The following is a 27,344-nucleotide window of genomic DNA, read 5'->3' as shown; positions in this document are numbered from 1 at the left end:
TGTGAGGTGTAGCATGGGAGCGGTTGGGTGTTTGCTGAAGGTCTGAGTGGGCTGTGCTATGGCGGGGAAGTAGATGTTGGGCATTGGAGCTAGAGCTAGAGTGAATCAAGTAACTGTCGTTCAGTGTTTGGTCCAACTTTCTGCTGAAGATTAAAATCCTGCCTTGAAGGGAGTTTGGCAAAAACAGAATTCTTTCCCCACTGCTGGAAGAGTTCACTAGCCCCTCTTCTGGACAGAAATGTTAGGCATGGGGACAGTGAGAAGCAGAAGGGTATACTGCAGGAGGCGGGTGCCTTTGCTTCAGATCCTGCTCTTCGCACTGCCCCCCAGCCATTTAAAACCAAAGACGAGGAGGAAGTACCCTGTGTTCCGGACAGTGCCGAAGTAGAAGGAGATGGACCAGGTCCCGGGTACCAACGGTGGGAGTTGGGGCCCAGCAGAGCGAAGGGAACGAGTGATGAGCCACAGACGCAGGAGGGACTTGCTGGGCTCGGAGAATGGTAGCGCAGTGAGCACAAACTCATTTAAGGATGTTGAAATTCCTCATAGGAACTTGTATCCTATTTTTGGGCGCTTGGCCAGTGATGCAGCCAGGGTGCTATGTGAGACCAGAATGAGAGCATTGTTGTTGGGCAAGAGGCAGGAATGCTTAAAATGCTGAGATGGACTCGAGAAGAAGGATTGGAAAGGACAGCAGGAAATTCCCAATAACCAAGAGGATGCAGCTGAATGTGGAACTTGAGTCAATTCTATTGAGAAGAGCTTCTCACATGAGCTGCTCAGAATGGGGTGAGCTGTTCATCTCGTATGATGGGTTCCACTGGGTGATTTTTAAATGTTTTGCTATTTTTATATGTTCTGCTGTTTTTACCCTTAAGCAGCTTCTGTTTAAAAAAAAAAAACCTAAAAATTAATTTTGTTGACTGCAGAGTACCAAATTTGAAAACCTGTTTAGTACTAAAATATGTTTCTCATCCTGACTTCCACAAATTACCTTTCAGAAAGACATCATATGGCAGAGGAAACTAAAAAAGCGATTTCCTTAGAGCAGGGTGACTATGCATAGTTTTCAGTTCACCCAAGAGCCATTTGACATTAACAATGCTACACTGGTCTGAGCAAGACTTTATTTGCAGACTAACACCACAAAATATACAGTATTTTGGTATAAGAGGGTATTTCTACAAAGACATGTAAATAGTACCTGTAAATGATAATATTACAAAATAACTTGTATTCATCCTTATTGCTTAATTTAACCCCAACACGTTAGGTAACTGCTGTGCCGCGCTGGTACAGGCCTGCGTATGGCTGCTGGTATTTCTGGATGTGCAAATGGAGCCGCAATACGTAAGAATGATCTACACCGGTGCTTAAAATCAGGTACAACTAAAAAGTAAGCTTTTTACTTTTCTGAGCAAGGCTTGGAATTGCTTGTTTAAAACGCGGGGCTGTTTGGGCTAATGGCTTTTTAGATCTACATTTCCCTACACTTTCATGGCTCTTTCTGTCTGACTTGATGCCTTTGTTCCGATATGGGTATGAAGACCTTTCATTTTTACTAAAAATGTAAATGCATCCCCTTTTTTTGTAGTCAGCCTATGACTGCATTAGCCCTACATATGTAATGTGTAACATGTCCCTGTAAAATGAAAGGAACGTCAAAGTTGCGCTTCCTTTACTCAAAGAAGGAAAAATGTTGGGATGCGAGTCAAATCAAAGCCCTTTATTTTTCCCTTCAGAAGAAGAGATGAAATTTGCTGCTGTTAATAATCTCATTACTGCAGCATTATGTCACTGCATGTAAAATCTCACCCCGCTTTCACTGGGTGAAATCATTATACACCCACTATATTGAGTTCTGCCACAATCAATTAATCTGCTTCAGTGCTGTTGCACTGTTGGGGCTCAACTGTGTAAGCAAGCAGCTGGTGTTTGCCTGGTCCGCAGCATCACAAGGGGGGAAGAGGAGGTGGCAGTGTGGTTGCCAGGATTCCTACTGAAACATCCAGAGCCTAATCCAGAACCAGCGGCGGATAAAATTGGTCATTTTGTTGATTTTGATACACCATAGACAGACTGATGTGGTTGCATGGGGGAAGGGAAGGACGATGTGTTTATATTTAATGGCATTAAATATAAACCTACACTGGGATTGTCTTAGGAGCTCTGCTGAGCCTCACATCACTTCAGAAGAAAAAATGGGACCCTGCACCACAGTTTCAGCTTTATTTTTGAGAGGAGGGAATGTCTTTTCTACAGTTTTGACATTTCAGTATTTCACATTAGGTTTTTATGATTGCCTTATACAGCAGTTCTTTTAATACTAGAAATTCAGACAGCAGGGTTTTGTTGAACTCTCTTGAAGTACTCCACCTAGGCAGCTTTCCTCACACCTGCATCATGAAGAAAAAGATGACAGTCAGGATTATCATGCTTAAATTGTCAGGTATCTACACAGCTTTCCAGCAGCCTTCATCATTTGTGTCTGTGAAGACCCAGCAAAAGATTTTTAATTGAGCTATAGAATTCTTATTCATTGTCAGGAAATAGTTAATACCCCATACAGGGCAGAGTAATAAAATACGAAAATGCTCTGCCACATGGAAAGATTCAAAAATAACTTGTTTTCAAACCCAAGTAGCTGTAATGAACTGTAGTAAAATATGTCCCTTTTTTTTTTTTTTTCATTAAGAAGATTGGAAATTGTAATTTGGAGAAGTTGGTCTTAAGACTTGACCAAAGTGAAGTACCCGGGAAGGTCTAGGGAACACGCGTGCAGCCCATAAGTAGATCACGGTTACCTGTTGGCCTGAATTTGTCAATCAGAGGAACAAAACTGTCAAGAATGCTCCGAATTCGATACACTAATTGTGAAAACAAACATTTTTTTCAAGATGAGCCAGATAGCAACATAAAACAGAAAAATGGCAAAACCCAGCCACTGCCCCTTGCAATATTAATGAACCCATGATTACTGTCTAAACGAGCACTTTTGCATTATCGTTAACAACAAAGTAGTGACGAAGCCGATTCCTGAGAGACCCATGACAGCCTATGAAAAACAGTAGCACACAATTACAAAGGAGACTTCTGCTCTCAGTGGGGAAGCGGCCGCTAGCTGCACTTTTCCTACAGCATCCCTAGGGATTGCCAAGAATGCCCACTTTTCAAATATTTCCAGTAGCTGCTGCTGCCCAGGTTCTGCTGAGAGCTCTTCCCACAGGGTGTGCAGCTGCCTCAGTCCCAGGGGACTGAATGGCAGCCAGAGCACACAGCACCTTAGAGAGAGCATCTGGAAGAGTGCCTTGCTGCTAAAATTATACGTTGTCATGGCAACTTAGCATTCCAGCCATTGCTGCAGAAAGAGGTGACTCCAGGGTCTTCTGATCATTGAGAACCAAACAGGAGTCAGCCTCTCCCTCCCAGATCACCAAGGCAGGTTTGCTTCCAGCCACACTCTGTAACCGCGAACGAGGTGTTAGGGGAGAGTTACGGGACAATTCAGAGTCTCAGCACAAGCAGTTTTATAGACTTGTGTCATTTAATGACTGTGTGACCTTCTGTCCTTGGGGTGGATGCAGACCTGGCTGCCGTAGATACACTTACCTAGACCAAAGTATATCCCAGTGGTTTCCAGGGATGCAAAGGTGATTAACCCGATTCCAAGAGAAATTGTCCAGTCTGAGGCAACAAAATAAATGTTAGGCTTTGTTCATTTTTCTAGCGTGCAACAATTTATCCTTCTACTGAAGTCTTGTACTTACCTTTGTAGTAGTAGTAGCAAATGAGTAAAGCTCCAATTGCAAAGCAAAGAATGACAAAATGAAAGAATTCATCTGAAATAGAGGGGGGTGGAAATTAGGTCACAGCTGCAGGCATGGTGAGTGTATCACTCTGCAAGTAAGTCTTATTTCCACGAGAGCTCATACACTAGACTCAACTGCAAAACATACACGTGCACAAGTTGCTACTGAGAAGCCTTGATGCACTTCAACAAGCTACTCCTGTTGGCGGGGTGGGGAGGCTTTCTGGACCAGAGATCTTATTCCTAGACTAAGGTGGAATAGGGTTGACATCAGTTGAATTTTTGAAAAAAAATAAATTAAAAGTCTTACCATCCTTCCTTATGCCCATCCACCGTACTGTCCACTGAGGGAGGTGACTGTTCCTGTTCTTATATGCTACAAAAAAGAAATGTCTTTTTTTGCTGTGGAACTCTGAAATTAAGGCATTTCAAGTTTATTTGTCTTTTTGTTTCTGAAATCGATTGTCAGAGCAGGATAAATGCCAAACTGTTTACTCAAAGGGAAGATCTGCGAGCCTTTCAGAAAGATCAAATTAGCAATTTTAGAATTGCCCTAAAAAGAGCAGGGCTTTGGGAAAAAACGGCAGCATAGTCAGATGGCTGCATGAACAATACAGAATTGTTTTAAAGCACTCTGGGTCTTTTCTGTCTACTGTGGGACAATCAACAGTCTCAGGATTACAGTGGGGGAGTAAAGCAGTCATACAAGGGAGCTTCAGTTTGATCCTTGGGAGCTTTGCACAATCACAGCTACAATAATATAACAATCTTCATTACTAAGCGTGAGTACCAGCTATCTATTTAAGCCTGCTGATGAAGTATTTCTGCATCTCCCAAATTAAGAACTGTAGCTGACAGTTACGCTCCTGTAGCTAACTATAACGATGCATAGAAAGAACAACCTAAGAACAAGCTAGATATTTTCAGAGGTTTAAATACCATTTTCATGAGCAGTGTTGCCAAATTCTGTTCTTTCTCCAATTTTTTTGTCAGAAAGAGCTGAACATTTTACCAGATTCCCAATGATGTGTTCAAAGCAGGTTTTTTCCTTTTTTGTTTGTTGATCGCTTGAGAAGACCCTAGGCAGTCTGCTGCATGTAAGCCCTTGGGAGTTGATTCATCACAAGTTTTAGATGCTGATTTCACTTACATTGGGCTGTGCAACCAGGCAACCAGTGCCTGGCAATGAATTTAATTTTCTCTAAAGATGTAACAGGCAGCTGCTAGAAATGTACTCCAAATAAGCTATAGGCTTCTGCTGTTGTGCTTTTGAACCACACAGCAACCAGACCTCCAACAAATTCTGTTCTGTGTCACCTGATACTGGAGTCGCATCTTTTTTGATTTTTGAGCATTCTGGCTTGATGAAGTTCTGGTTTGCAGACAAATTCAGTTATTTGAGCATGCATATGCACTGCGCTATTCTGATTCATAGATGTTCCTCTGTGCAGTTGTATGAATGATCTGTTGACACAGAATTTATCAGAACATCAATTCATGTTTGGCAAGTGTCTGCTCTGCATTACTCTGCCTCCTGAACCCAACAGTCCCACTGGAACTTTGTATTGTGGAAAGAGTTGCACAGTATTTCTTCTAGTAAAGCATTACAGTGCATTTTAATAACTATTCTCAAACTTCTATTTTTTGATTGGAAATATCTAGGTATCCAGGAGGTGGTATATCACTAAGCAAAACTCAGTCCTGAAAGACAGCACCCACCCACAAGAAAATCTTGTTTGCTTGTATGTATTTACCATCTGCAATTGAATCTTCTCGTCTGGTAACCTCTGAAAAACAACATTGTGTTGTTAGTTCTGGTAGTAGAAATACAAATATGTTGTTTCCCACCATTATCAGCACTAGCAAGCACTGTGAGTATTCACTTATTTGGTGACTCAGTAGACAAAACAGCACTTAAAAGTGCCAGGAAACGCAGTTGAAAGGACCCAAGAACAGATAACAATAAAACTTGACTATTCACAGTGAGCCCAGGTTCTTTGAAATAGCTGGGCAGTAGAAGATTGGTGGCCTCTGTTTATAAACATTCAGTTTCTAGAACTGAAGCTAGAAGCAAGCAGAGCTGGATCACAAGTGCCATGTGTGTATCCCCTGAACCTGGCTGGTGCAGGAGGCTCGGAGTCCTGCCCTAGCGAAGTATTTTCAGTGTCTCAACCTGGTGTATTGAAGGGGCCTAGAACTGAAGCACCGCGAGAGGTGGGGAGGCCAAACACCAACAGGAAAAGTACCCCAGTCCTCTTTCTGCACCTGGCAACGCGGGGGCAACGTTGTATTGCAGTGTATTCCTCCACCCTGGTTATTTTATGCAGCTCCTGGGGAAGAAGTGACTCAAAAAACCTTCCCTAGGGATTACACCAAAATTTGTATCTTCCCAACTCTGTCCTCAGCTGACTCAGTCCACGTCGCAGCAGCCGTCCCCCACTGCACGGAAGAAGAGCAGCTGAGCAGGTGTCCTCTCACAAAGGCCGCCCGCTGGGCTGTCTGCCTCCCCTAACCGATGAGTGTGGCGGTGGCTGGGCCTGGGAGGGACGAGGTCGGTAACGCAATCAAGCCACTGAAAGTTTCCTGCTGGAGGCTTTTGACATCTGTTCTGCTGCTGCTCAGACTGACTGTCCGGGCCTCTCGGCTGGAACTGTTTCTCTGTCACTTGTCACCTGGCTGGGTGAAAACCCAGCATCATCCATCCGGGAATGCTCTGCGCTCAGAGCAAAGGGAGGAAGGCGCTCAGCGCTGGGCATCACGGGTTTTGCAGGAACCAGGTTCCAGCTCTCTCCCTGTCCTGCATCCCTGTTCAGCAGGAGATAGAGGGCTGCAGGGAACGCTGACAACTGCCTGGCTTTCTTGGCAAAGACTCAATAGTTGCCCAATAGATTTGCTGGGTTTTCCCCTATAAAGGATGATGACAACTGCTGGGCTCCGATCTTGTGAGAACCTGGCAGGCCTAGAAAAAAAGTGGGTTAATCTGCTCGAGCGCCTTGTACAGATCACCGGCTGTGAGCCAGCCACTCTGACAAGCTTGCCACAAAACATCTGCACCATGCCCAAGTCCAACACCAGGCTAACTGGAAACCAGTGGATTTGCAGCAGGGGATATATAAGCATGTCAGAACAAAGAAACTGCAGTTACGGTCTTCCTTCCAGCAGGATGACGTTACCTGGGAACGCTTACCTGAATCTCTGTAGGGAACAACCTCTGCTGGTATGCCTGAAATATTACACAAAGGTGATGTAGATTAATACCCGTTGTGAGTATGTACACCTTGCTGCCAGTCCCAGCCCGTGCAACTATTGAAATCAGTGTGGTTGCGTACGAGTGACAAGGTAGATACCAACTCACTCACGAGAGAGGGCAGCTCTGTTGTGGGCGACACAGTTGGAACATGGGAACGTGTGTGGATCACTAACCCCCCACATTGCATCTTTCACAATATCTAGAGTCAGGCAGTGTCAGACTCCTGTGAGACAAATCAGATCTCCTCATGTCAATTTAAATGAGCTGCTCTTACATCAGGGCTGAGATCTATTGAAGACATTCATTAAATGATTAAAGCCTTAACTCTTTTACGGCCGTGGTTCTATACCATAAGCTGATAGCTATTTCTGTGTGTTGTCACAGCCCATTTTCGTGATCTGCGTTGTACTTTCCCATTTTTCCTTTGGAAGGAAATGAAAAACCTCAGGAATGAGACCAAAGGTGCGCTGCTCGCTGGCGATCTCTGGTCAGCGCTGAGGGCTGACTGCAGACCCCCTAAGCTGTGGCTGTGAGAGGTATTTTCAAAACTCCTCTGCTGCATTTCAGTGGCCACATTACTTGAACTTCATCTTGTAGGAAATGCCTTTCCTACAGCCACATTTTGACTGGTTATTTTCCTACATCTATACACGTTAATAAGCCTTTATTCAAAAGTCAAACCAAAGAATGCCAGAAATTATCCCTTTTTTGGTTTATATTGGTTGTCTCTAGCAAAAACCAATGCCGCCGTCGCTTTTTCCTACCTCCAAGTAATTGGCCTTCAGTCTTCTGTCTTGCTAAATCTTCCCCATCACTGTCTGGAAAGAGAGTGATTTTTTTCATCAGATTAAGGAAAAAAGGGGACAGCAGTATCAAAACCAGCAGCACTGTAGTTGTTTGACTATAATACAATGGCCATGGGACATGTAGGTGAAAATCAAGGCTTTCAAACACAAGGATCGTTATTAGCTGCTTTTGCCTCACAGCTCGCTTCAGACCTGGCTCAACAGGAGAAACCCAGCAAAATCTGAAGTTGGAATAATTTGTATAAAGGGGTGTAGTGAGAAAGTTCTTACGTGAAACACGTATCATCAGCACTGCTAATGAGTTTGAAAAAATAATTTCTAAATGCAACTCATTTGATCGTAATCAGCTAGTGGCTTTCTATAAGAGAGCAAGTCAGTATCAGCGTTATCATTTCCATGTCACCTGTCAGTCTCTCTCATTTTTCATGAATCAAATGGTCTAACGGCAGCCGAAGAGACATCATAGAATCACAGAATCATTTAGGTTGGAAAAGACCTTTAAGATCATCAAGTCCAATCCAACCACTGACCCAGGGCTGCCAAGTCCACCACTAAACCATGTCCCTAAGCACAACATCTAGGTGTTTTCTGAACATTTCCAGGGATGGTGACTCCACCGCTTCCCTGGGCAGCCTATTTCAATGCTTGACCACCCTTTCAGTGAAGAAGTTTTTCCTAATATCCAGTCTAAACCTCTCCTGGCACAACCTGAGGCCATTTCCTCTTGTCCTATCGCTTGTTATCCGGGAAAAAAAGAGACTGACCCCCACCTGCCTACAGCCTCCTTCCAGGGAGCTGTAGGGAGCAATAAGGTCCCCCCCGAGCCTCCTCCTCTCCAGATACATTGTTGATGTTTGCGAATAAGAAAATAAATGCTAAGAGAAGTACTACAGCATTGCCAGCTACTACTGTACACTGACTCTTCCTTGCCTCCTGCTAAATGCAGGCTTCAGTTAGACCATAAATGCACTGAAGATCATAGAAGTTATGATCTTTTATTTGGGGAGAAATCTTGCAGCAGATTTCTATGTTTCTGAAACCTCCAACTTCCACAAGAGCAGGAGGCACCCTGATACTTGGCTAATAATGAATCTAGAGGTACTGATTATTTTCTGTTTTCTCTCTTTTGCACAATTTCTTACTTTTTTAAGAGTTCTGAGAACTGCTGCAAGTCTCTGATGTGACTTATGAATATGCAATCAGATTAAATTACGTATCAGGGAAAAATAAAATAAATCCTCTTTACCTTTTGTATCTTCATCCGTGGACTCATGGGATGAGTTTTCAGCCTTTTTTCCCCCTTGTGAAAGCATAACATTCCTTTCCAATCTCTTCAGGACTTTCAATTTTTCATCTGTTTTATATATAGAGGAAAAAATATTAGAAACAACTATTTACATTTGCTCTCTTTTACAATGACAGATTTCAAAATGCTTTATTAAAGGTCTGACAGGAAATCAGACCCTTCGTCTTACTGCAGCTGTGGGTTTTTGCAGACAAGAAGTAGTACAAAGTATCACAAATGGAAGATCCTATCAACAGCTGTTTAGACTTTCTTAAATGGTTGCGGTAGATGCCTAAAATTTCATATTCTGGCCTTTAATTTACCCACAATGCTATCCCCGAGACAATTCCCACTCCCCGAAGCAACAGCAGCTGCAAGGTGCTTCAGCTGAAGAGCAGTTGCTCACCCCTCCCTGGGCTCCTTCTCCCTTGGCCCCTGTGGTCTCTGCCAGCAGTGCCAGCGCCTCTCATGGAGCCAAACCGCCGGGCAGGAGGCACCTGCAGGACGCCGACCCCTGGGCCAGGCATGAGGTGCTCCTGGCTCGTGTGGCAGGGGTTGCAGGTGCTACTTAACAGCTTCACATTCAGCTCCACGCCGGGGCTGGTGAGTCCGTGCATCTCTGCATTATTAGTTGTAATATTTGGAGATACGCAGCTAGACATGATTTTCCCCTGGCTGCTCGATGCTGCTCACTGTACAAGAACAGCAAGGGAGGTCCCTGCTATCACAAACCTTCCTACGCTGACAGATGACCACAGCTGGGCTGCTGTCTGGGCTGGGAGCTCTCTCCCCTTACGAATGTGTTTGATCAAGGTAGGAACATGCTCTCCTTGAGGGTCTCCAGTTAAATTCAGGGCCACCTTAAGTGACTGCAGCTCTGTGACCCATTAACAACAATTCATGACTCTACAGACCCCGTGGCACTGCACTTGGTTTCTTACTGCACGACCAGGCAAATGAGAAGTGCAGCGACATCTGTTTGTATCTTGTTGCTGGGTTCAGCACCCTGAGTGGCATCTTCTATCCACTCCTTTTAGTTACCACGACATGTGCTGCTAGGGTCGTTTGGAAAAGTATTTTCAGTGCTCAAGCTCTGATTTCTTACCACTGTGAGAGCTCAGAGAGGTCCAGGCTGCCTGGATAACAGTCCATGCAAAAAAAAAAAAAAAAAAAAATCCTGGGTGTCATGACTCCAGCTAGACAGAAGAAACTTGGGCACCACTTTAAGTCAGGGAAATTACTTTGGCATATCATCCCAGAATATCCTCTCTCTCTAAACACACCATATTTTTTCCCCAGAAGAAGCCAAGTGAAACTAAAGTAAAATACTACCTTTGGCTCCCGTTATCACCATACCTAACTGACCTTTCTAAGCAGTGCTCCTAGACATTTGAGTTGTTCACTAATAATCACTTCCAAGCACGCATCAGTTTTCAAACTGGTGTCTGGTCCCACTGGCACTTCAGTAATTTTAACAAAACGGCTGATGAGCAACCAGGTAGGACTCACCCTTTCCCTTGGAGCTGGGCAGCTGCTTATACCCAGACGGGCTGGCTGTCTTCAGCAAGAGGTAAAGAGCCACCATTGCCCTGGCTCCTTTCTGCTCGATGGCTTTCAGGCAGGCTGAGCAGCCCCCAGGCCAGCCACTGCAGCTGTTGAGGAGCTGCAAGAGAGATCAGTAAATAGCAAATAGTCCTTCCGATAGAACGTAGCCTGGGAACACTGCTAAATGCATCTCGCCCCACCTGTGGGACATGTGATCCCCTGCCCCCACTGTACAAGGGGGAAATCAGGGACAAAGAGTAATGCCAAAGATGGGAAGAGAACGTCAACTCCTATCGGCATGTCAGAGCAGAGCTGTCAACTGAGAAAAAAGCACGGTGTGTAATAGTTAACTATTTACAGAGCTGGAGAAGTACAGTTACAGGGTCTGAAAACGGAATGCAATCCCTGCAGCATCTTACAGCAAAATGTCACTAACAATGGTCTTGCCTAAAAAATAGTGAGCTGAGCTGACCCTGAGGAATTTATACAAAGCCAGTGATTTTTGCACATGGAGAACAACGAAGAGGAGCCGGGGCCCGAGTCTCATTTATCTAAGTGCCCTTTTACAGCATTTAGCATGGTTTAGATGCGTTTTAGCATATCAGGGAACTGGACTGCCTGTTTTCTCTCCCCAGAGCATATCGGAGAAGTACAGAAGTATAACAACGTCTTACAGGGGTGCATGTTTCTTTGGTAACTTACATTGTTCTTTTCTTCAGTATTCAGGATAGGTGGGTTAGTGGCGGCTAAACATTTTACAAGTGATTCCCAGAAGGACTGGTTCATTTTCTCATGGTTCTCCAAGTAATGGGCATCGGCAGTAAAACCTCTCTGGAAAATGTCTGGGAGGAAAAAGAAGCAAATCACCGTGTGCCAGCAGAGGTGGGCGGCACGGTAGCGTTCCTGTGGTGGAGACATCAGACCCTTAACACGCTGCCCAGCACCAGAGGTTAGTGTAAAGGAAAGGGGCCAGTGCTGTATTGTATAAAGCAATTCAGTCTGCCAGAAACGGGTAGAAAAAAAAAAGTCAATAGTCCATAAAAATTACCGATGTCTTTGTGACACTATTTTCTCGGTTAGAGAAGCAGAGGAAACCTTCCTAGCTGTTTAAGGGGTGCTCATTCTGACCGTGCTATTTTATAGACAGGCACAAAGACACAAAAGCCTGCATAGCAAGGTACTGAGATAGCTCATTAGGCACTTAATGCACAGCAAAATCACAGAATCAGACTGGTCCGGGCTGGCAGGGACCTCTGGAGACCACCCAGCCCCAGGCCCTGCTAAAGCAGCTCCCCCAGGAGCCGGCCGCTCAGGGTCACGGCCAGGCGGGGTTTCAATATCCTCAGAGAAGGAGACCCCGCAGCCTCCCTGGGCAGCCTGTGCCGGTGCTCGGTCACCCTCGGAGTGAAGAAATCTCCTTCATGCTTCTGACTTCCCACAAGCACGTGCCCAAGGCCTGATGAGGAGCCTGTGGAAGAGCTGGGAACTAACCGCTGGTCTCACTTTTACAAGCAAGAAGGTGAAGTGTGTTTGCAGAGGAAACAAGTTTCCCTGACTCATGGCGGCTCTAGCACACGCTGCTGTGTAGTGTGGATGAGCTGAAGCTTTGATCTCTGTGTGCTGCCCTTACCTTGCTGTTCTTCTGTAAGGTCTGGGAATAGGATGTGCACTTTCTCCATTGCTGTGCCTGTTCCAAAGGGGGAAAAAAGCATGTTTAGGAACCGATCACACTGACCTCCTCTGTCTTACATTTCATTTTCTGCAAACGTGGCATCTATCTCTAGACACTTTAGTTTTGAAATGACTTCTCTGTTGCAATGGGAGTTTCACACCATGATTCATTTACCCGCCCGGGATCCATTCTCGACTCCTCGGAACGAGCCTTGCTGGGCTGGCCTCCGGTTAGTAAGAAGGAACAAAAGTCTGATCATCATGAGTAAAACAAAAAGAAGTCCGACTTGATCATTCGCATCGTTGGTTTTTTACAACTACCGAGGTGTCTAATTAACTATTTACCACAGATGTGAGTAACTTAATAGGCCCTGTTCCCTTCACAAAACAGAACGATTATTCTTTGTTGCCTTTGACATCCTTATACTGAAAATGTACCAGTCAGGGAGAACAGTAGCAATAGTTCATAGGAAAGCCGCACGGGATTGGGAACCCTTGTCTCACAGAAGACTTTGACACTCCAATGCCTGTTCTTCCCAGCTTGTCACAAAAAGGAAATTTATGTTTAAGAATTAAAAACTTCTAAGGGTAGATCCCAGATTTCTTACTGGTATTTGCCGTGGAAGCAAAACTTTCTGACATCCCCAAAATCCAGTGTTTTCTTTAGTTTTGCTAAACTTGGCCCAGAAATTTTGTTTTGATTGTGTTTTATTCTGATGATGGGTTTTTTTTTTATGGTGGTTGTGGTTCTGAACAGTTGCCTCCACCTACTGTCGTCCAGGCGTGCTGCACTGACTGCATCTCCCCTCACGCAACATTTCAATTAAAACACTTGTATTGAGAGATGCAAAAGATTTTTGGGGAGCCTGAAGTACACTTTCCACTATGCAGGGCACAACAGGAAAGCCATTTATACACCCACGCTTTTTGGTTTTTACAATATGACTTTTGGGTCCATTCAACAACAACAACAACAAAAAAACCCCAACTTTCCAACAGTTTGAAAACCAAGTATTTTCTTTACATTTTCCAGAGGGAAAATCTTCTTTTCCTACAGGTAGTTTCAGTTCTCTAGAGACCTTCATATCAGTCAGAAAAACATTCTAACACAAAATCTAAAACAGGTCCCATTAATGTCTACAGAAGGACAGTGTAATGCACAAGCAAAACCATCTCCATTCTGGAAACAGAACAACTTTTTAGATAGAAGAAATTAGACGCAGACAGACTCCAAAGTAGCTACAGAACCATCCCTCCTTTGGAAGCAGGGTCAAGCTCCCACATTTCCAGTGTGTTGGTGATTCTGGAGGCTTTCTCCTTTCCTGGGCTGCAAGGTCCTTACTTAGAAACCTTTTAGCCACTGCTTTGCTGTTTGGCTCTGGGAAAATTACATGACCTCTTTAACCACTATTAAAGGCTAAGCCCAGAAAACTGCTTACCTACCTCCTAGGTGTATTGTGAGGAAAAAAATAACTGAATATTTTAAGAACACTTTGAAATTATTCCCAATGATGAGTTTATGCAAAACGTTTACAATGGCAGATAATAACTTTTATTTAACCACCTGATATACCTGGAAAAACTGGCAAGTTTTTGGACCAACAAGCTCTGAACTCTATCAATTAGTCTAATGAAAGTTTTCACCTCTCCCACAAACCTTGCCTGACTTACAGCCTTTGCGGCTGTAGCTGTGGCGGCAGCACTGTGTGACAGTCGCCGGCAATGTGAGACTGTGAGTACCCGACAGGGAATGCAGGAAACACATCTGTCCTCTGCCTGGGTAAGCAACAGCTGGTGTTGAAATACAGGAACCCAGCATACCACACCCTGGGCGAGCTCGTTCTTGGCCACACAATAAAGTACGTAATTTCTGTGCAGTTATATATCTCCTGCTATGGTCTTCAGGCTTTTTCTGTATCCTTGTCTTCCCGTTTAGCTTTAACCTTGCAACAGTGTTTGCTATTGCAAGTTAAATCCTTTAGGCTTCTTTGTGGACTGCATGGTTCAAATACCAGGCCTAAAGGAACAAAATTACTGTCAATATAAACATTTGTTTTCTGACTGATTAACTCAGTTTCATAAAAATATTTATAAATATCTACAGATTTTACAGCTGCGTGAAATTCAGGAGGTTTGTGTTTGGGCCCCTAATACCTAGTGAAGGCCACCTTCACCGGCACATTCCTCCTCCTCTGACAAACCTGTCACAGCAGCAGCTTTACGCCAGCTTTGCGCCACCCCACAGACAAAGCAAGCAGGGAGGCACCAGCAGATCTGTCCCACCACACACAAAGGAAGAGCAGATCCAACACCGAAGGCAGAGGAGATGCTGTCAACCTCATTCGCCGTCAGACTGATTTACCTTAAAACTGTTCATCTGCTGAACCACATGACTGGACTGCTCAGCTGTAGCAGCAACAGAAACCTCTTTGCCTAACGCACTTATGCATCCCGCTATGATAAGACCTGGGTGCCACAAGGGATCCCGGAGCAGCCCGTCCCATCTCCCTTTGTGTGCCTCCAGCACGGCTAAGCCCAGGCAGTCACCCAGCTTTACGTAACTAAGGAAGTCGGGTACCTAATTTCTCTTAGACTATGGACAATTAATTCCCATGTGGCTCTTCTGGGAAGAGAATCAGATCTAAACAAAGGATAAGTCTAGGCATTTAATTATGGTATGTTTTAAAAGTGATTTAGTTGATTATACCTCACAATGAGAGAAGGATGATGATGTACTGGCATTTCAGCCCGGCCATGAGCTCACTGAGGAATAACATGAACAACAGACCTCACCCTGCTTTCCCCACAGTAAATCAGAACTTAATTGCAGTGAGGTGTTTTCTAACATGTTAGAATAAAATTTGCATGCAGTCAGACTTCTCCTATTTGTTTAGGAAGTGAGGCTTATAACTGCCATCCACAACAACTTTTTGCTTAGCTGGGGAAATACATGAGTGAAATTGTTCAGTGCAATACTAAAACATGTAAATAAAGTAAAATAAGGTTGTTTTTGTCATCAAGACAAAAGCCAGACAATCCTAAACCTTTTCCCTTTGAAACTACTTTTACCTTTCATTTTAAGTCGTACGCTCACACCAAGTCTTGCTATATTTTCTTTTAAACATGAACGCTAACTCCCTCCGTGCCCTTCTCTCAAACCAAAGCAAGCAAACGTCATAAAGCACACCTGCCAGTCTCAGCCTGGTCCGAGCAGCTGGTTCCACGGGACGACGTCCTGGAGGGCTGTGGCTATAAGTCGAAGCTGGTTGTTTCTTCCACCGAGACAACAAGAACCGGTCCACACCAGCTCAGCTTGAAACCGTTCCTACTCGCCTCCTCAGGCAGTGCCACCAGGGAGATAATTCTGCTACCCGCCTGCTTGCCTTCCTGTTGTCAAATAGGGTTGAAATGCGACAGGGAAGTAGCAAAACTCAAGACTTTTCACTCTATACGGCATCCTTGCACACAGGCACGTGGAGAGCCCCAGCGAGTGCGTGTCACCGCAGGGAGGGCCGCTCCCCAGGCTCAACGTGACCGTCCCCAGGGGGGTGACCAGGGAGTGCATGCAGCCCGGCTGCCCCTGGCCGTAGCACTGGCACTGCCTTCCCTGCCAGCTCCGCAGCGCGCCCGGGCACTGGGCCACGCTGCTGCCAGCCCCACACCTGCGAACCTGGGCCGCCTGCTGCCTGTTTTCCAGCCGCGATGGCAGCGCTCCTGCAGGCGGTCACACGCCCAGTTACCTGGCTTCTGTTCCTCCTTACGTGCTGTGCGCTCCTCTCTGCGGTGGCTGGGAAGCTCCGAAGTGAAGAAAATGAGCTCAACAGAAGCCAGAAGAGCTCACGTTTGTAGTCTGAGTAAAGTTAAAGCAAAAAAAATCTTCCTTTACGTATGAAGTGCAGGATTTGCCGTGAGGACTTTATAGGAAGAAAAAGATATTTAAAAGGTGGGGAAGTCCAGTCAAGAAGACGCCGTTGTTACAGGGAAGCCCTGCGGCTCACCCCCGCTGGGCCACAACTCCTTGGGGAGCAATGAACAACCCGGCCGCGGACCGAAAGCCGCGGCAGCACCCCTGAGCACCCTCGGCCTCAGCCCCGAGGAGCTCCGCAGCCGCTCCCCGGCACTCACCTGCGGGGCTGCGCGACGTCTGGCCGGGCGGGCGATGGCGGGCGGGCAGGCGTCGGGGCTGGCCCCGTGCCTCACGTGGCCTGCCCTGACTCACAGCCAGAGCAGCCCCGCGTCGCCCCACGGCCGCCACGCTCCAGCGGGGGCGGGAGGAACTGTGTGTTTGTTCCCCGTGTCCCTGAGCACCAGGGAAGGTGGCCGAGGGCCGATCCCACCGGCTCCGAGGGACCCCAGGGTCCCTGACTAGCCAGGCCTGGACCCCTGCCCGTGGCTGCCCCAGCGCAGCCCTGGCCGGGGGAGCCCAGACCTGCTTGTTTGGCCTGTCGGGTACATGAGGCCGTGGGACACAGGGATCCCTCTCTGAGGGGAAAAATGCTGGGCTGCTGCGGAGCTGAGCGAGGACACCGTGATGGCGGCCTGGGGGCCGGGGCACGCTGCCCCCCTGCCCAGACCGCCCCTGGGCCCGGCGGGGAAAGCGCCAGGGAAATGCCCGTGCAGGGAGCAGGGCGGCGGGTGGTTGCTGTACCGCAGGCTCATCAGGAGCGGGACACTGCCAGAGGGCATCAGGCAGTGCCCCCAGGAGGGTCCCCTCTTCATCCCTGAGGCCCCAGGGCTGCGGCGTCCTGTGACGGAGCAGCCAGGCCAGTGACAGGGAAGGGAAAGACACCGTCCATCACGCCTGTCTCCAGCGACCAGAGAGAGAGAGGTGGCCAAACCCACCACAGCCAGTGCCACCTCCGGTTATGGCTGCGCTCACCAAGGCACGACGGGCTGAGCCACATTCAAGATCTTCCTCTGCAGTTTGCTCTGTGTGTGAGGCTGCTGGGGGCTCCTCTGTAGGCAAAAGGCACAGCTGCCCCTCTGGAGAAAAGGGCTTTACATCACCCTGACCAGGTGATAAGCTGGAATCCAGCAGGATCTCCTGCTGTGTTCACCTGTGGAGCCACCTGTACGGACTGCCAGGATCCAGCTGGGTTGCCAGGAGCAGTGCTGGCCATTTACTCCCAGGTAGCCCACCCTGCACGGGCCAGCCCCTAGCCCCTGGGACACGCACAATTCCCCCGAGCTCCCCCCACGTTTTTCCACTTAGTATCACATGGGAATTCCAATTCCTAAGTCAGTCAAGGCAAAGAAAGTATTAGTATTTCTTAAATGAGCTGCCTCAGCCTAACATTTGCTTTCACTACGACCACGACTATGAATTTCTCAGCTCTCATCATGCACCCTGAGATAGATTCCCACCCAAACATTTGCCGGGTACAAAAGTTCTCTGGATGTCATAGCTGGAAGTCAGATTTTTATCAAATTAGGTGTGCTTATACAGCAACACATATAATAAGTAAATGAGTAAAAGTAAAAATAGGGTTGTTTTTTTTTAAAAAACACGTAAAAATCCAAATCCTCCATTTGTTATAAGGTCAAGTGTTGTTTGCAGTGTGTTTCTTAGCACTTGCTCTTTCTTAGAAAGCAACAGGGAGCAACCCGGGCCGGGCCCAGCCCCCAGCCCCTGATTAGCCTAAGGGAATGGTGGTAAACTGGGGGAGGTCTCTTTGCCCTTTTCCAGCAATCTGTTTTGCTCTCTAACTCTTAGTAATGGTCTCTTGGGTTCTGATAATAGCAAGTGTGAGAGATCAGGATGGACTTGCCTGAAAGACAAAGGTCCTTCGGATCCTTGAGTTACGCACAGGCAATTTCCCGCACGCTAGCAACTGCCTGCGTGCCCTCGCTGCCCAGCACCCGCGTGCTCTGGCTCTCTTGCCCTGCGTAGGCTGCTACAGTCTCGGGCACCGAGAGTACCAATTTACTTTGCTTACGGGTTTAGTGCTCTGTCTTCTGGCAGGAGGAAGAGACACAAATGGCTTCTTTCTAATCCTCACGGCCTCTCTTAGAATAACCTGAAACAAAGCATCTGTCTGGTTTTGTTTGTCCTTTACCTGTGGTAAGCTCCTCGGTGCTCTCCTCCGAGGCCTTCTCGCCCACCTCAGATGCACGTAACTTCTGCAGCACAGCGTTAAACTGGAGCCACCCCAGGGCTGTCTTCTGTTTAGGGGAGCTGCTCCTTCGCCAGCAGGTGACGGTTTCTCACCAGCCAGCCTTTAGCAGAAGGCAACAAGGGAGTAGGAAAGAACAGACCTCTTCTGCGTCAGCACCAGGAAAAGGAAGCTCAGCTCAACACCTTACATGCACCAGCTACACCAAAACAGGCATTTTCACCCTGGCGTTGGCACTACAGCTGCCCCTGATAGATAATTAACCAATTAATTAAGCCTGTCTCACGCCAGTCTCTTGCCTTTGGCCCCCAGTAGTCTCACCTAAGGAAGGATTCCAGCTCCTATGACTTCCTGAGAAACTTCCAGGCCTGCTCAGAGGTAACCCGGCCTTTCAGTTACTGGACTAAAATACAGTTCTGGGCTTGGCTTTGTTTCAGTAGGATTTGTGTTACATCCCGGTGTAAGATTTCCTTTTTCTCAGGGAGTGTTGCCTCTGTCTAAGCACAAAGTTTGGTCACTTGGAAATGTGTGTGAAGAGTGATAGCTGGTATCGTGGGACAGCACCAGGGACGTTCCAATAGCACAGTGTGTCTATTGATCATACAAGGCGTGGTCACATTATGTCATTTGTCAAATTAAGCTAACGGTTTCACCCTGGGGCATCTGGTGCCTGAGGAGGGAGTGTGCAGAGCGTGTTGTGTACCCTCCTCCCGTTCTCACCTTTTCATGTACCGATGCTTCTGGAGAGACTGGGACAGAAACAGAGAAGGTGATTTATACTTCATGTAGTAGGTGTGCATTGCTATCTCCTTTCTTTTCCAAGGTTTTTGTTTGTTTGTTTGGGGTTGTTGGAGGTTTTTCCTAAGTGCGCTGCTTGACTGGTTTTCCACAAGTGCCTATTCAAGTACTGTGTCTCACCTACCCCAACATATTTAATTACATGCAATGTTTAACACTTAAAGCAGCTAATACTCTGCATCTACTTCTGCTGGGACAATATTATTTAATTAATTAGAATACTTTATCATATATTACGTCTTTATTTTGCCCCTATTTGAGAGCTGTCCTCTGAGAGAGTTAGGAGGATGGTGATTTATTCTTTGTATGCTGGGAAAATTGCTTCCCGGAGGAGTTTAGAGACACAAGACACGTGCTGAGCAGCTCTTATGCTTGACACTAATTGGGTGCAGTGTGTGTGCAGATTTGTCACACAGGCAGGGTGCATGAGAAATGTAGAAATACTCCTAAGTGAGTGTAGGAGGGGCCCAGTGATGGTACATATTCCCAGTTGTAATTGCTCATTTAGTCATCACATTTCTGAAGGATTAAAACACTCCCATAACACCTCTTGCCCTACCCTGACTTTTATCCAAAGGGTTGGTTAAATTAGTCCCTTCTGTGTGTTTACTTAGTTGCTTTTTTTTCTTTAAATAAAGTCTGCTTTAACAATTGTGTGAGACTACGAAGTACAAGTAACTGAGGGAGGATTATGCTTCACTGTCAGCTGCATTTTGCAAGCTACAGCCAGTTTACAGATTCCTTTTTATTTTTAAGCTCTGAACACCTTGAGAAAGAGGAAAAAAGCAACAAGTAGTATGTACAACCCACTCCCCTAACCCTCCAGACTACCACTGAACTAATACTACCCTCTTATGCTGGGAGATGATGAGAAATCAGCCATTTGCCTTTGGCGGAGCTGAGAGGGTCTGGGGTTTAGCCATGGAAGTTTTTGCAGTATGGGGAAGTGGATTGTGTTGTACCTTACTGAGAACTTTTGGGGATTTTTTTTCTTATTCTGTACCCTTCTGTGGAATTACTTGCCATAATAACTAATTCATTGTATTAATATTTAAAAATAACACAGTAACATTTTTGCTAAAGCTTGTTAAATTTAAGAACTAGGCCTAATATTATTTTTTTCTATACATATCTTCTAGCATCTCTCCTAAACCACATCAAGAACCAAGAAGAACACTATGCTCACATCTATGCCTGTTTTTTTCTTATTGTTTTATAGTCTTATTACTTCCTTAAAGTCTTATTTCTAGTCAAAATTACATTTTCTTCAAATTCATTAGAAGCTTTCTAATATGATTTGTCGTAGAAAGTGGATCAGGGTGCTATAGCTATATTCTTATAGTAAAAATTGTATTATTTACATAAAAATCTCTGATTTCTAATCACCACTGAGGCAGTGGCGATAGAGGCAAAAGATGAACGTAGTGCATGTTGCAGACCCTGTTGACAGACTCCAGCAAACTGTTCTTCTTTGTTTCTCCTTATTACCAATGATAACATTGCTAATAGCAGGCTACTGTACAGATGCTTGAGTCTCACAATTTTTCATTTTTTTTTGGCCAGGTGCTACGGACACATTAAGCAGCTGCCCTGTGCCTTTGCGGGCAAGCCAAGTGTGTACAGATCCTGAAATAAATGAGCATCAGGTTTTGCTACAGCAGGTCTGGAAGTGTGTGGAGCAGTTATTGAGCCGCTAGCAGCTTTGTCAGGCCACAGTGCACATTGCTTAGCTGTGTCACAGGCATACGGACATGACTTCATATTTTGTGCTGCTCAGGAGGTGGCTGTGGCTGCTCTTGCAACTCCCAGTTTGGCAAAGGCCAAGTGCTCCAAGTTTCTGCAGTTCCCCAGAAGGTACTCCCCTTTCCCCCCTCTGCAAGTTATCAACATTTGAACCTGCTTTCTCGTGGGGTCAGAAGTCGGGGAGAAAGCCACCAGGCCATCAGCGCCGCTGAACTCCCTGAAGGTCTCTGTGTGTGCTGAAGCATTTGCGCAGAAAGGCTGCCATCCTGTGGTCCTGGCCCTGCCCACGGGGACAGGCTGCAGGAGGCCCTTGCCAGCAGTCTTGCTCCCACGCTGCCCTCCATACCCCTTCCCAGTTGTACTCGGTTCTGCTGATGCTCAGCTCCGCAGGTCTCCGCAGGCGCAGGGTGTCCCAGCCCGCGGCAGGGCAGGACGAGCCCTTCCCAGGCACGGCGGGCTCTGGCCGCTGCGCTATAGGCGTGCAGCTCTGGCTTTCTGTACACAGCGGGAAGGAAAGCGGAACTGAAGGACGCTTCAGACTACTGCAGGGCAAAGCAAAAACGTTGTTTCACAGCTCAGGTTTCTCGTGGAAACGCGTTGAGTTTCTTAGCACAGAAACACAGAAGCCTAAACGGTACGTCTCTCTTAAAGGCCAGAGATGTGAAGGTGGCAGCGCTAACCTGGCTGTCGCAGCACAGCCCCGCAGCTCACCCCCCCCAGCTGACTAAGGCAGCTGCTCTTACATTAGAGTCTTTTTCTTTCATACTTGAAGCATTTGTCTGAAATGCAAACTCTAGTTCGGAAAGGAGGGAAAGTGGACCTGGCTCTGGCACTTGCCACGGGAGCTGTTTCTTTCCCTGCCCAGTCTCTAAAAGAAAAGTGGCCTGGTTTGGGAGCTTGGGGTGCGGCTGGGATTCTGGATGGAGGCACGGAAGGATTTGTGTGTGATCATACAGGAAAGGAGTAACTGCTGCAGCAAAGCAGATTCACGGACTATTTATCTCTTTGTTTTCCCCAGCAGAGCACAAATTAAACACGGTTCAAAGACACTCACAGACTGCTGGTGTGTAATCCTTGTTCCCACTGAGACATGGGCACCGAGACGCAGTGATCCACACCTTGTAGAGTTTCTCCTAGCTGAGGGGCGGACGGCACTATCGTCGGTTGGGTAGAGGAGGAGAGCTGAGCTCTTCCAATCCAGTTCCGGCAGTCACCACTAAATACAGAGCTGGTACCGATACAGCACTTCTGGGTTGGCTGTGAAATGTCTCGCACGCGCTGGTGTGGAATACTTTAAAAGTCTTTTCATATGTACAGCTTTTGTAGCTGAGCTTTAGCAAACAACAGAGGGGAGCTAAGGAAACCTGAGCCACGCTCCGCTGCACTACCAGGCAGCGAGGCACCAGCCAGCTGCCTCGCCGTGCATCCGATGACCCTGCATCTGGAGGCTTGCCACTGACAAGCCACCAGTTTTGATAATGCTCTCCTACTTTTCAAGTGGGGAAACGCTTGAGAGGCCCGGGCAGCTGTAGTCTCAGGAACATCCCATCACTGGAGCTCTAAGTGCAGGTCCACGTGGCTAATGAAGCAATGGGGGCTGCTGGGGTGTTTGCGCCTGAAGAGAGCTTGCGCTGTGTGCGTGCATTTATTTCCTTTCATTTGCATTTCTTTTTTAATTCCTAGTGAAACAGAAGCCAAGACATGATTATACAATGCCCAGGATTCGTGTAACTTGACATTAGACACCTACAAGGCAGACGCCTACATTCAGCACAGTTGTTTCACCCCTCCCGCGCGCTCTGAGGCCCTCCAAGGGTGCAAAGCTTCCCATTCCTTTGTCTGTCTGTCGGGGGGAAGAGCACTGCCTCACAGGAAGATGTGTGCAGGCACCACCGCCGCGTGTGCAGGCACCACCACACCAGCTGAGTCCTCGGCTGTCCAAGTTAGGTCACCCGAACGCTATCAAGTGCACGACAAACGGGGGGGGCGCGGAACCAGGTTCCAGTTCTGCTGTTCTCTCAAGAGAATCACCTCAAACCAAAGGCCCGTCTAGCCTAGGGCTCCCCGCCTGCGGGCAAAGCCCAGGGTGGCACCTAAGAGCAATGCAAGCTGCCCCTGCGTGCTCTCCCGTACCTGTGCCCTACGCCACCGATTCCACGAGCAGCAGAGGGGCCCGCTGCCCTCCTCCTGCCTCTGTGCAGCTCTCCAGATTCTCTCCAGGCCATGTGCAACACCCTGGAGGAGTGGATGGACCAGCATACGGCCCCTGAGCTCAGCAGAGCTCTCACACCCAGGAAGCTCTTGCTGAAGTACTGGAGGGAAGGAAGTGCTGGCACGCAGGGCCACCAGGAGGAGGTGGCAACAGGAGGTGGGGGCCACAGCCTCCCACCCTGGCACTGTGCTGCTGCTGTCAGGGCCAGGAGCTGCACCGTCAGTTCAGACGGCTGGTGTGGCACCATGGGGCCGTGTGACCTCCCAGCCCTGCTGTGACTTCAGGGCCAGGATGAAGCTGCACGGCGACAGCTCTGGGGCACTCACACAGAGCCGCTGGAGCATGTCCCATCGGGCAGCTCTGTCCGAGGGCTGGGACACGGTCCCATCCAGGGCTGAGCCCACAGCAGTGACCTGTTCTCTGGGCAGTCACAGGGGCAGCGAGGAGCTCACAGCTTCCTAGAACAACAGGAAACCACAGCCAAGGGGTTTTGGAAGCAGTGAGGAGCAGACAGCCCAACAACCTGAGACCAAAGGAGCTCTCCCGTGGTGCAGCTGTCTTGGCCTGCCCCTGCACCAGTCAGCGACCTGAGAATCGCTTTTCTTGCCAGTTACTGAAAGAAAACCAAGGGGCTGGCAGGGGATGGGAGAGGTGCCTGGGCACATGCCCTTGGCTTTTGCCTGATTCTTCTGTTTGAGCAGTCTACATCGCTGAAGGTGTAGGCCAGGGTGTATTGCTCTCTGGAGAATTACTGACCTCATCAGGTGCTGTTACTTACCAACAGCTCATGAGGCTGAAGACTGAGCAATTTCAGTCTTGAGACAAGTGCAGGATTCCCCCCTTAATGGCTTAGGCTCACATTAATGCTCCCTCATTAATGGCAGCCCCCCTTTATTATGGGTCAGAAGCATACAGGTTCACAAATCACCTCTGAGGGATGTGGCTCTGCAGGAGGGAGGGAGTTGTCCAGCCCCTGGGGCAATGGCTACTGGTCCTTCCAGTTTAGCTAAAGCAGCAGTTTTCTGCAGGGGGGCTGCAGGCTGGCTACCGAAGGCCAGGGCCATGCACCTTCCCTGCCGCCATCAGTAGGATGGATAGTGGGTCCCCAGCACAAAGCACAAGTCCATAAGGGACAGGCAGTATTTGGTCCTGCGGTACCTGATGATATTCCCGGACCTCAAGCTAATGACCGAGCTCCAGCTGGAGCAAGGTGGACCTGGCCCCTTTTCCTCTCCCCTCTCCCTCAACACCATTTTCTCCTGTCTCACTGGCTGCTCCTGCACTTTCCAGATGAGACGCCTCACCCTGCAAAGACTCCCTTTCCCACAGTGCAGCCAGCGCTTTGGCCTTCTCATACTCCTTGGAGGAGGCAAAAATCAAAGACTGAAAATCAGTCCCAGCCACGCACCTACTACACCCTGAGCCAGGGTGCGGGAAATACAGGCAGAAGCAAATGGTACTGTAACACCCTCAGGGCCTGGCCACAGCCCGCCCAGGGCAGGAGAGGGGCTGGAGGAGATGATGGGGCAGTCCTGAGCATCACCACAAGCAATGACAGCCTCCTGCGTGCCTCTGTGGCCTGGCCCCAGCTTGTCCCAGAGGGGCAGTTCAAGAACCATGTATTGGTCACAGCAAGGCCACACACACACACACACCCCGGGGCCTTAACCAGCCACAGCTGACATAATGCTGCACAGGACAGGCCCTGTGTCCCGTCCCTGGGGGAGCTCTGCTGCTCTGGGCCCAGCTCCGTTCCCGAGCCAAGGCAAGGAGGGCTCCCACAGGGAAAGCTGGGGGAAAGCACTTTGGGAATCAACCCATCATCTATATCTAAAAGCAAAGCCTCCTACTGAGGGGGAACCTCACGATCGTTGCAGATACTGAAGGTAACAGCGTGGTGAGAACATTTTCCAAATCCTGACCAGAAATGTGCCAATTTCTGTTCAGTTTATTACATTCCTGATGGTAAATCTGAAGAATATGTGTTTCATCACATCTCTACTCATGCCACTAGTGCAATCCCATCGTTATTAACACAAAAATATTTGCCCTGCTCCCAAATGGCTGCAAAGGAGCAAAGGGAAGGCTTGGGGTGCCAGGAAGCTGGGGAAGGGGCTGCCGGCTGCTAGAGCAGTGGGGAACAGTGACTGCACCCAGTCATTGGCCTGGCTGGGTACATGAGCTCTGCAGCAAGCGCAGGGGACTGGCATGGGGGATAAGGGCACTCTCCCCACCCACCACCCTGACCACCTTCCAGGAGCAACCTGCAACAAAATCTGATGAAAATCACCACTTCTCCTCTTCCTCGTCCTCCCAGTTTCCTGGGGTCCCCTCCCACCTCCATTCTTTTGGTCTCACAGTAGGGCCGGAAGCAGCCTGGGGGAGGCAGAGCTGCAGGAAGGGGAAAGCACACACTTCCCAAGAAGCACAGGGAGCCCGAGGTGACGTTCCCTGCTCCAGCCGACACTCCCTCTTGATACAGTCCCTTTCCTCAGTACATTCGAGCAAACAGGCAACACCAAGGATTTCAACATTTAATCCTTTCTATGGAATGGGTTTGGTCCTAGAACCCCTTTCGTAACCCTGCCAAGCGAGGCAAGCCACGACCTGGCCTCCTACCGCTTTCTCAGCAACAGCCCTGCTGGGAGCTGGCAAAGCCAGGAAGCAGAAAAGCCTGTGGGGTAACGAGGCACGAGACGGGGGGTTACCTATTGACAGAGGGGGCAACACAGGGCCAGCTACACAGCAGGGCTGGGCCAGCAGCTCAGAGGCGCTGACAAACCTGCCCCGAGGGCAGCACAGTGCACCCCCCCGCTAAGGCGTACCTACAAATCTGCCGCAGGTGTGATCCTGGAAGTCAGTAGGACTCCGAGTTTGATCTATCCATTGTTTCCTCAGGATATTATTCTTCAACTTTTGTTCCAGGATATACCCATCAAGAATCCTCCCCTCCTCAAAAAGCAGCTCCATCAAATACTGGCTTCATGTTTCTGTGATGCAGTGAAAACACACACGGCTGTGGCAGACCGCGGGGGGAGAGGGATGGTGAGGGGACAGGAAAGCTGCCAGCATATCCACCCTAAAGCTTCTACGTGCACTAGGAACAAGTCCCAGGTCCCCGGTCCCCATGCTCTGCAGGGTTCAGAGCAACACTACTAAGCAGCTTTTTTGAAATTGGACGCAAAAATCTCAGTGAATCTGGAGACCGTTCAAAGCCCTGTGGCTTTCCCAGCTCGCTGACCTGGTGTGAGCAGCAGGCCACGACAGGCAGGCAGGGCCGGCCTTCTCTTGGTGAGACAACTACTCAGGTGACTTCCACTGCTGTCCATGCCTTGGCACCAGGATGCAAACAGACACCATCTTCTGGGATCTTTAAGGAAGATTCCAGCTTTGCAAAGTTATTAGAGACAAAGCACAGCTCTCAGTAACTCAGCTGTGTCCTGACACATTCCTCTCTCAGCATCACCTCGGGTCACTAATTTATTATCACGTTCAATCACCTGCAACATAAAGGGGATGAAGGCAGATTCGACTTTAAAGCAGTTTCCTAAAGTCAAGGCTCTGCAAGTAGTAGGCACCTAGAGAGCCCAAAGGTTATTTACTAGAAGCTAGAATTATTTGAGTAGTCCAATCCATTCATCTTAAAACATGTGCTTTGGACAAGACACGACCACCTTTATGGGGTACGCAAAGCTTGAATTCAAGCTCTCTCTTTCTCATGCTGACACCAGAAAAATAGAGATGCCAATACAGTTACCACCTCGCCTCCCGCCCGAGATCAAAACTCAGTACTACCACTCATTCCCAAACCTTGGAACTGTTACATGGCAACTGCAAAATTGCTCTGGCCACTCCATGAGGCCTGGCTGTGTCCAGCAGGCAGGGAGCAGTAAAAGGCCACCGTTTACCACTTGTGAGGGCAAACCTTTTTCAACCTACAGATGTGATTCAGGCTCTAATGAATCTGCTCCATTCTGGCACCTTCATAGGAGGCCTCAAACAGCTTGCTTTCTAGCTCAGGCTCTGGGAACAGGTCTCAGATCACCAAAAGATCTCAGAGCTGCAAGGGTGCCTGAGCACCCAGCTCTCCCGGGACAAGGGGAATGCATAACT

The 27,344-nt window shown here is 48.0% G+C and overlaps 1 protein-coding gene across 3 annotated transcripts; it reads right to left on the bottom strand.

Moving 5' to 3' along the window:
• Window positions 1–1,109: 1,109 nt before the first annotated feature.
• Window positions 1,110–27,344, bottom strand: TMEM40 (transmembrane protein 40). Of its 3 annotated transcripts, none has more exons than XM_037382436.1 (13): window positions 15,699–27,344; window positions 12,325–12,381; window positions 11,397–11,536; window positions 10,659–10,812; window positions 9,111–9,218; window positions 7,823–7,876; window positions 6,996–7,031; window positions 5,563–5,595; window positions 4,119–4,184; window positions 3,768–3,839; window positions 3,610–3,684; window positions 2,805–2,867; window positions 1,110–2,396 (listed from the first exon to the last, which is right to left on the bottom strand). In XM_037382436.1, the coding sequence occupies exons 2-13, from the start codon at window positions 12,371–12,373 to the stop codon at window positions 2,377–2,379; spliced, it is 870 nt and encodes a 289-aa protein (XP_037238333.1). In that variant the 5' UTR covers window positions 12,374–12,381; window positions 15,699–27,344; the 3' UTR covers window positions 1,110–2,376. The 3 variants fall into 3 exon arrangements, with proteins under 3 accessions (XP_037238333.1, XP_037238332.1, XP_037238334.1); XM_037382435.1 differs by lacking the exon at window positions 1,110–2,396 and having other exon boundaries at window positions 2,690–2,867; window positions 15,553–15,752; window positions 16,127–27,344; XM_037382437.1 differs by lacking the exons at window positions 1,110–2,396; window positions 7,823–7,876 and having other exon boundaries at window positions 2,690–2,867.

The sequence above is a fragment of the Falco rusticolus genome, chromosome 4 (genome assembly GCF_015220075.1).
Source record: "Falco rusticolus isolate bFalRus1 chromosome 4, bFalRus1.pri, whole genome shotgun sequence".
NCBI classification, from domain to species: domain Eukaryota; kingdom Metazoa; phylum Chordata; class Aves; order Falconiformes; family Falconidae; genus Falco; species Falco rusticolus.
Note: the sequence above shows the minus strand (reverse complement) of the source record. Positions and strands in the feature narration are given on the sequence as shown.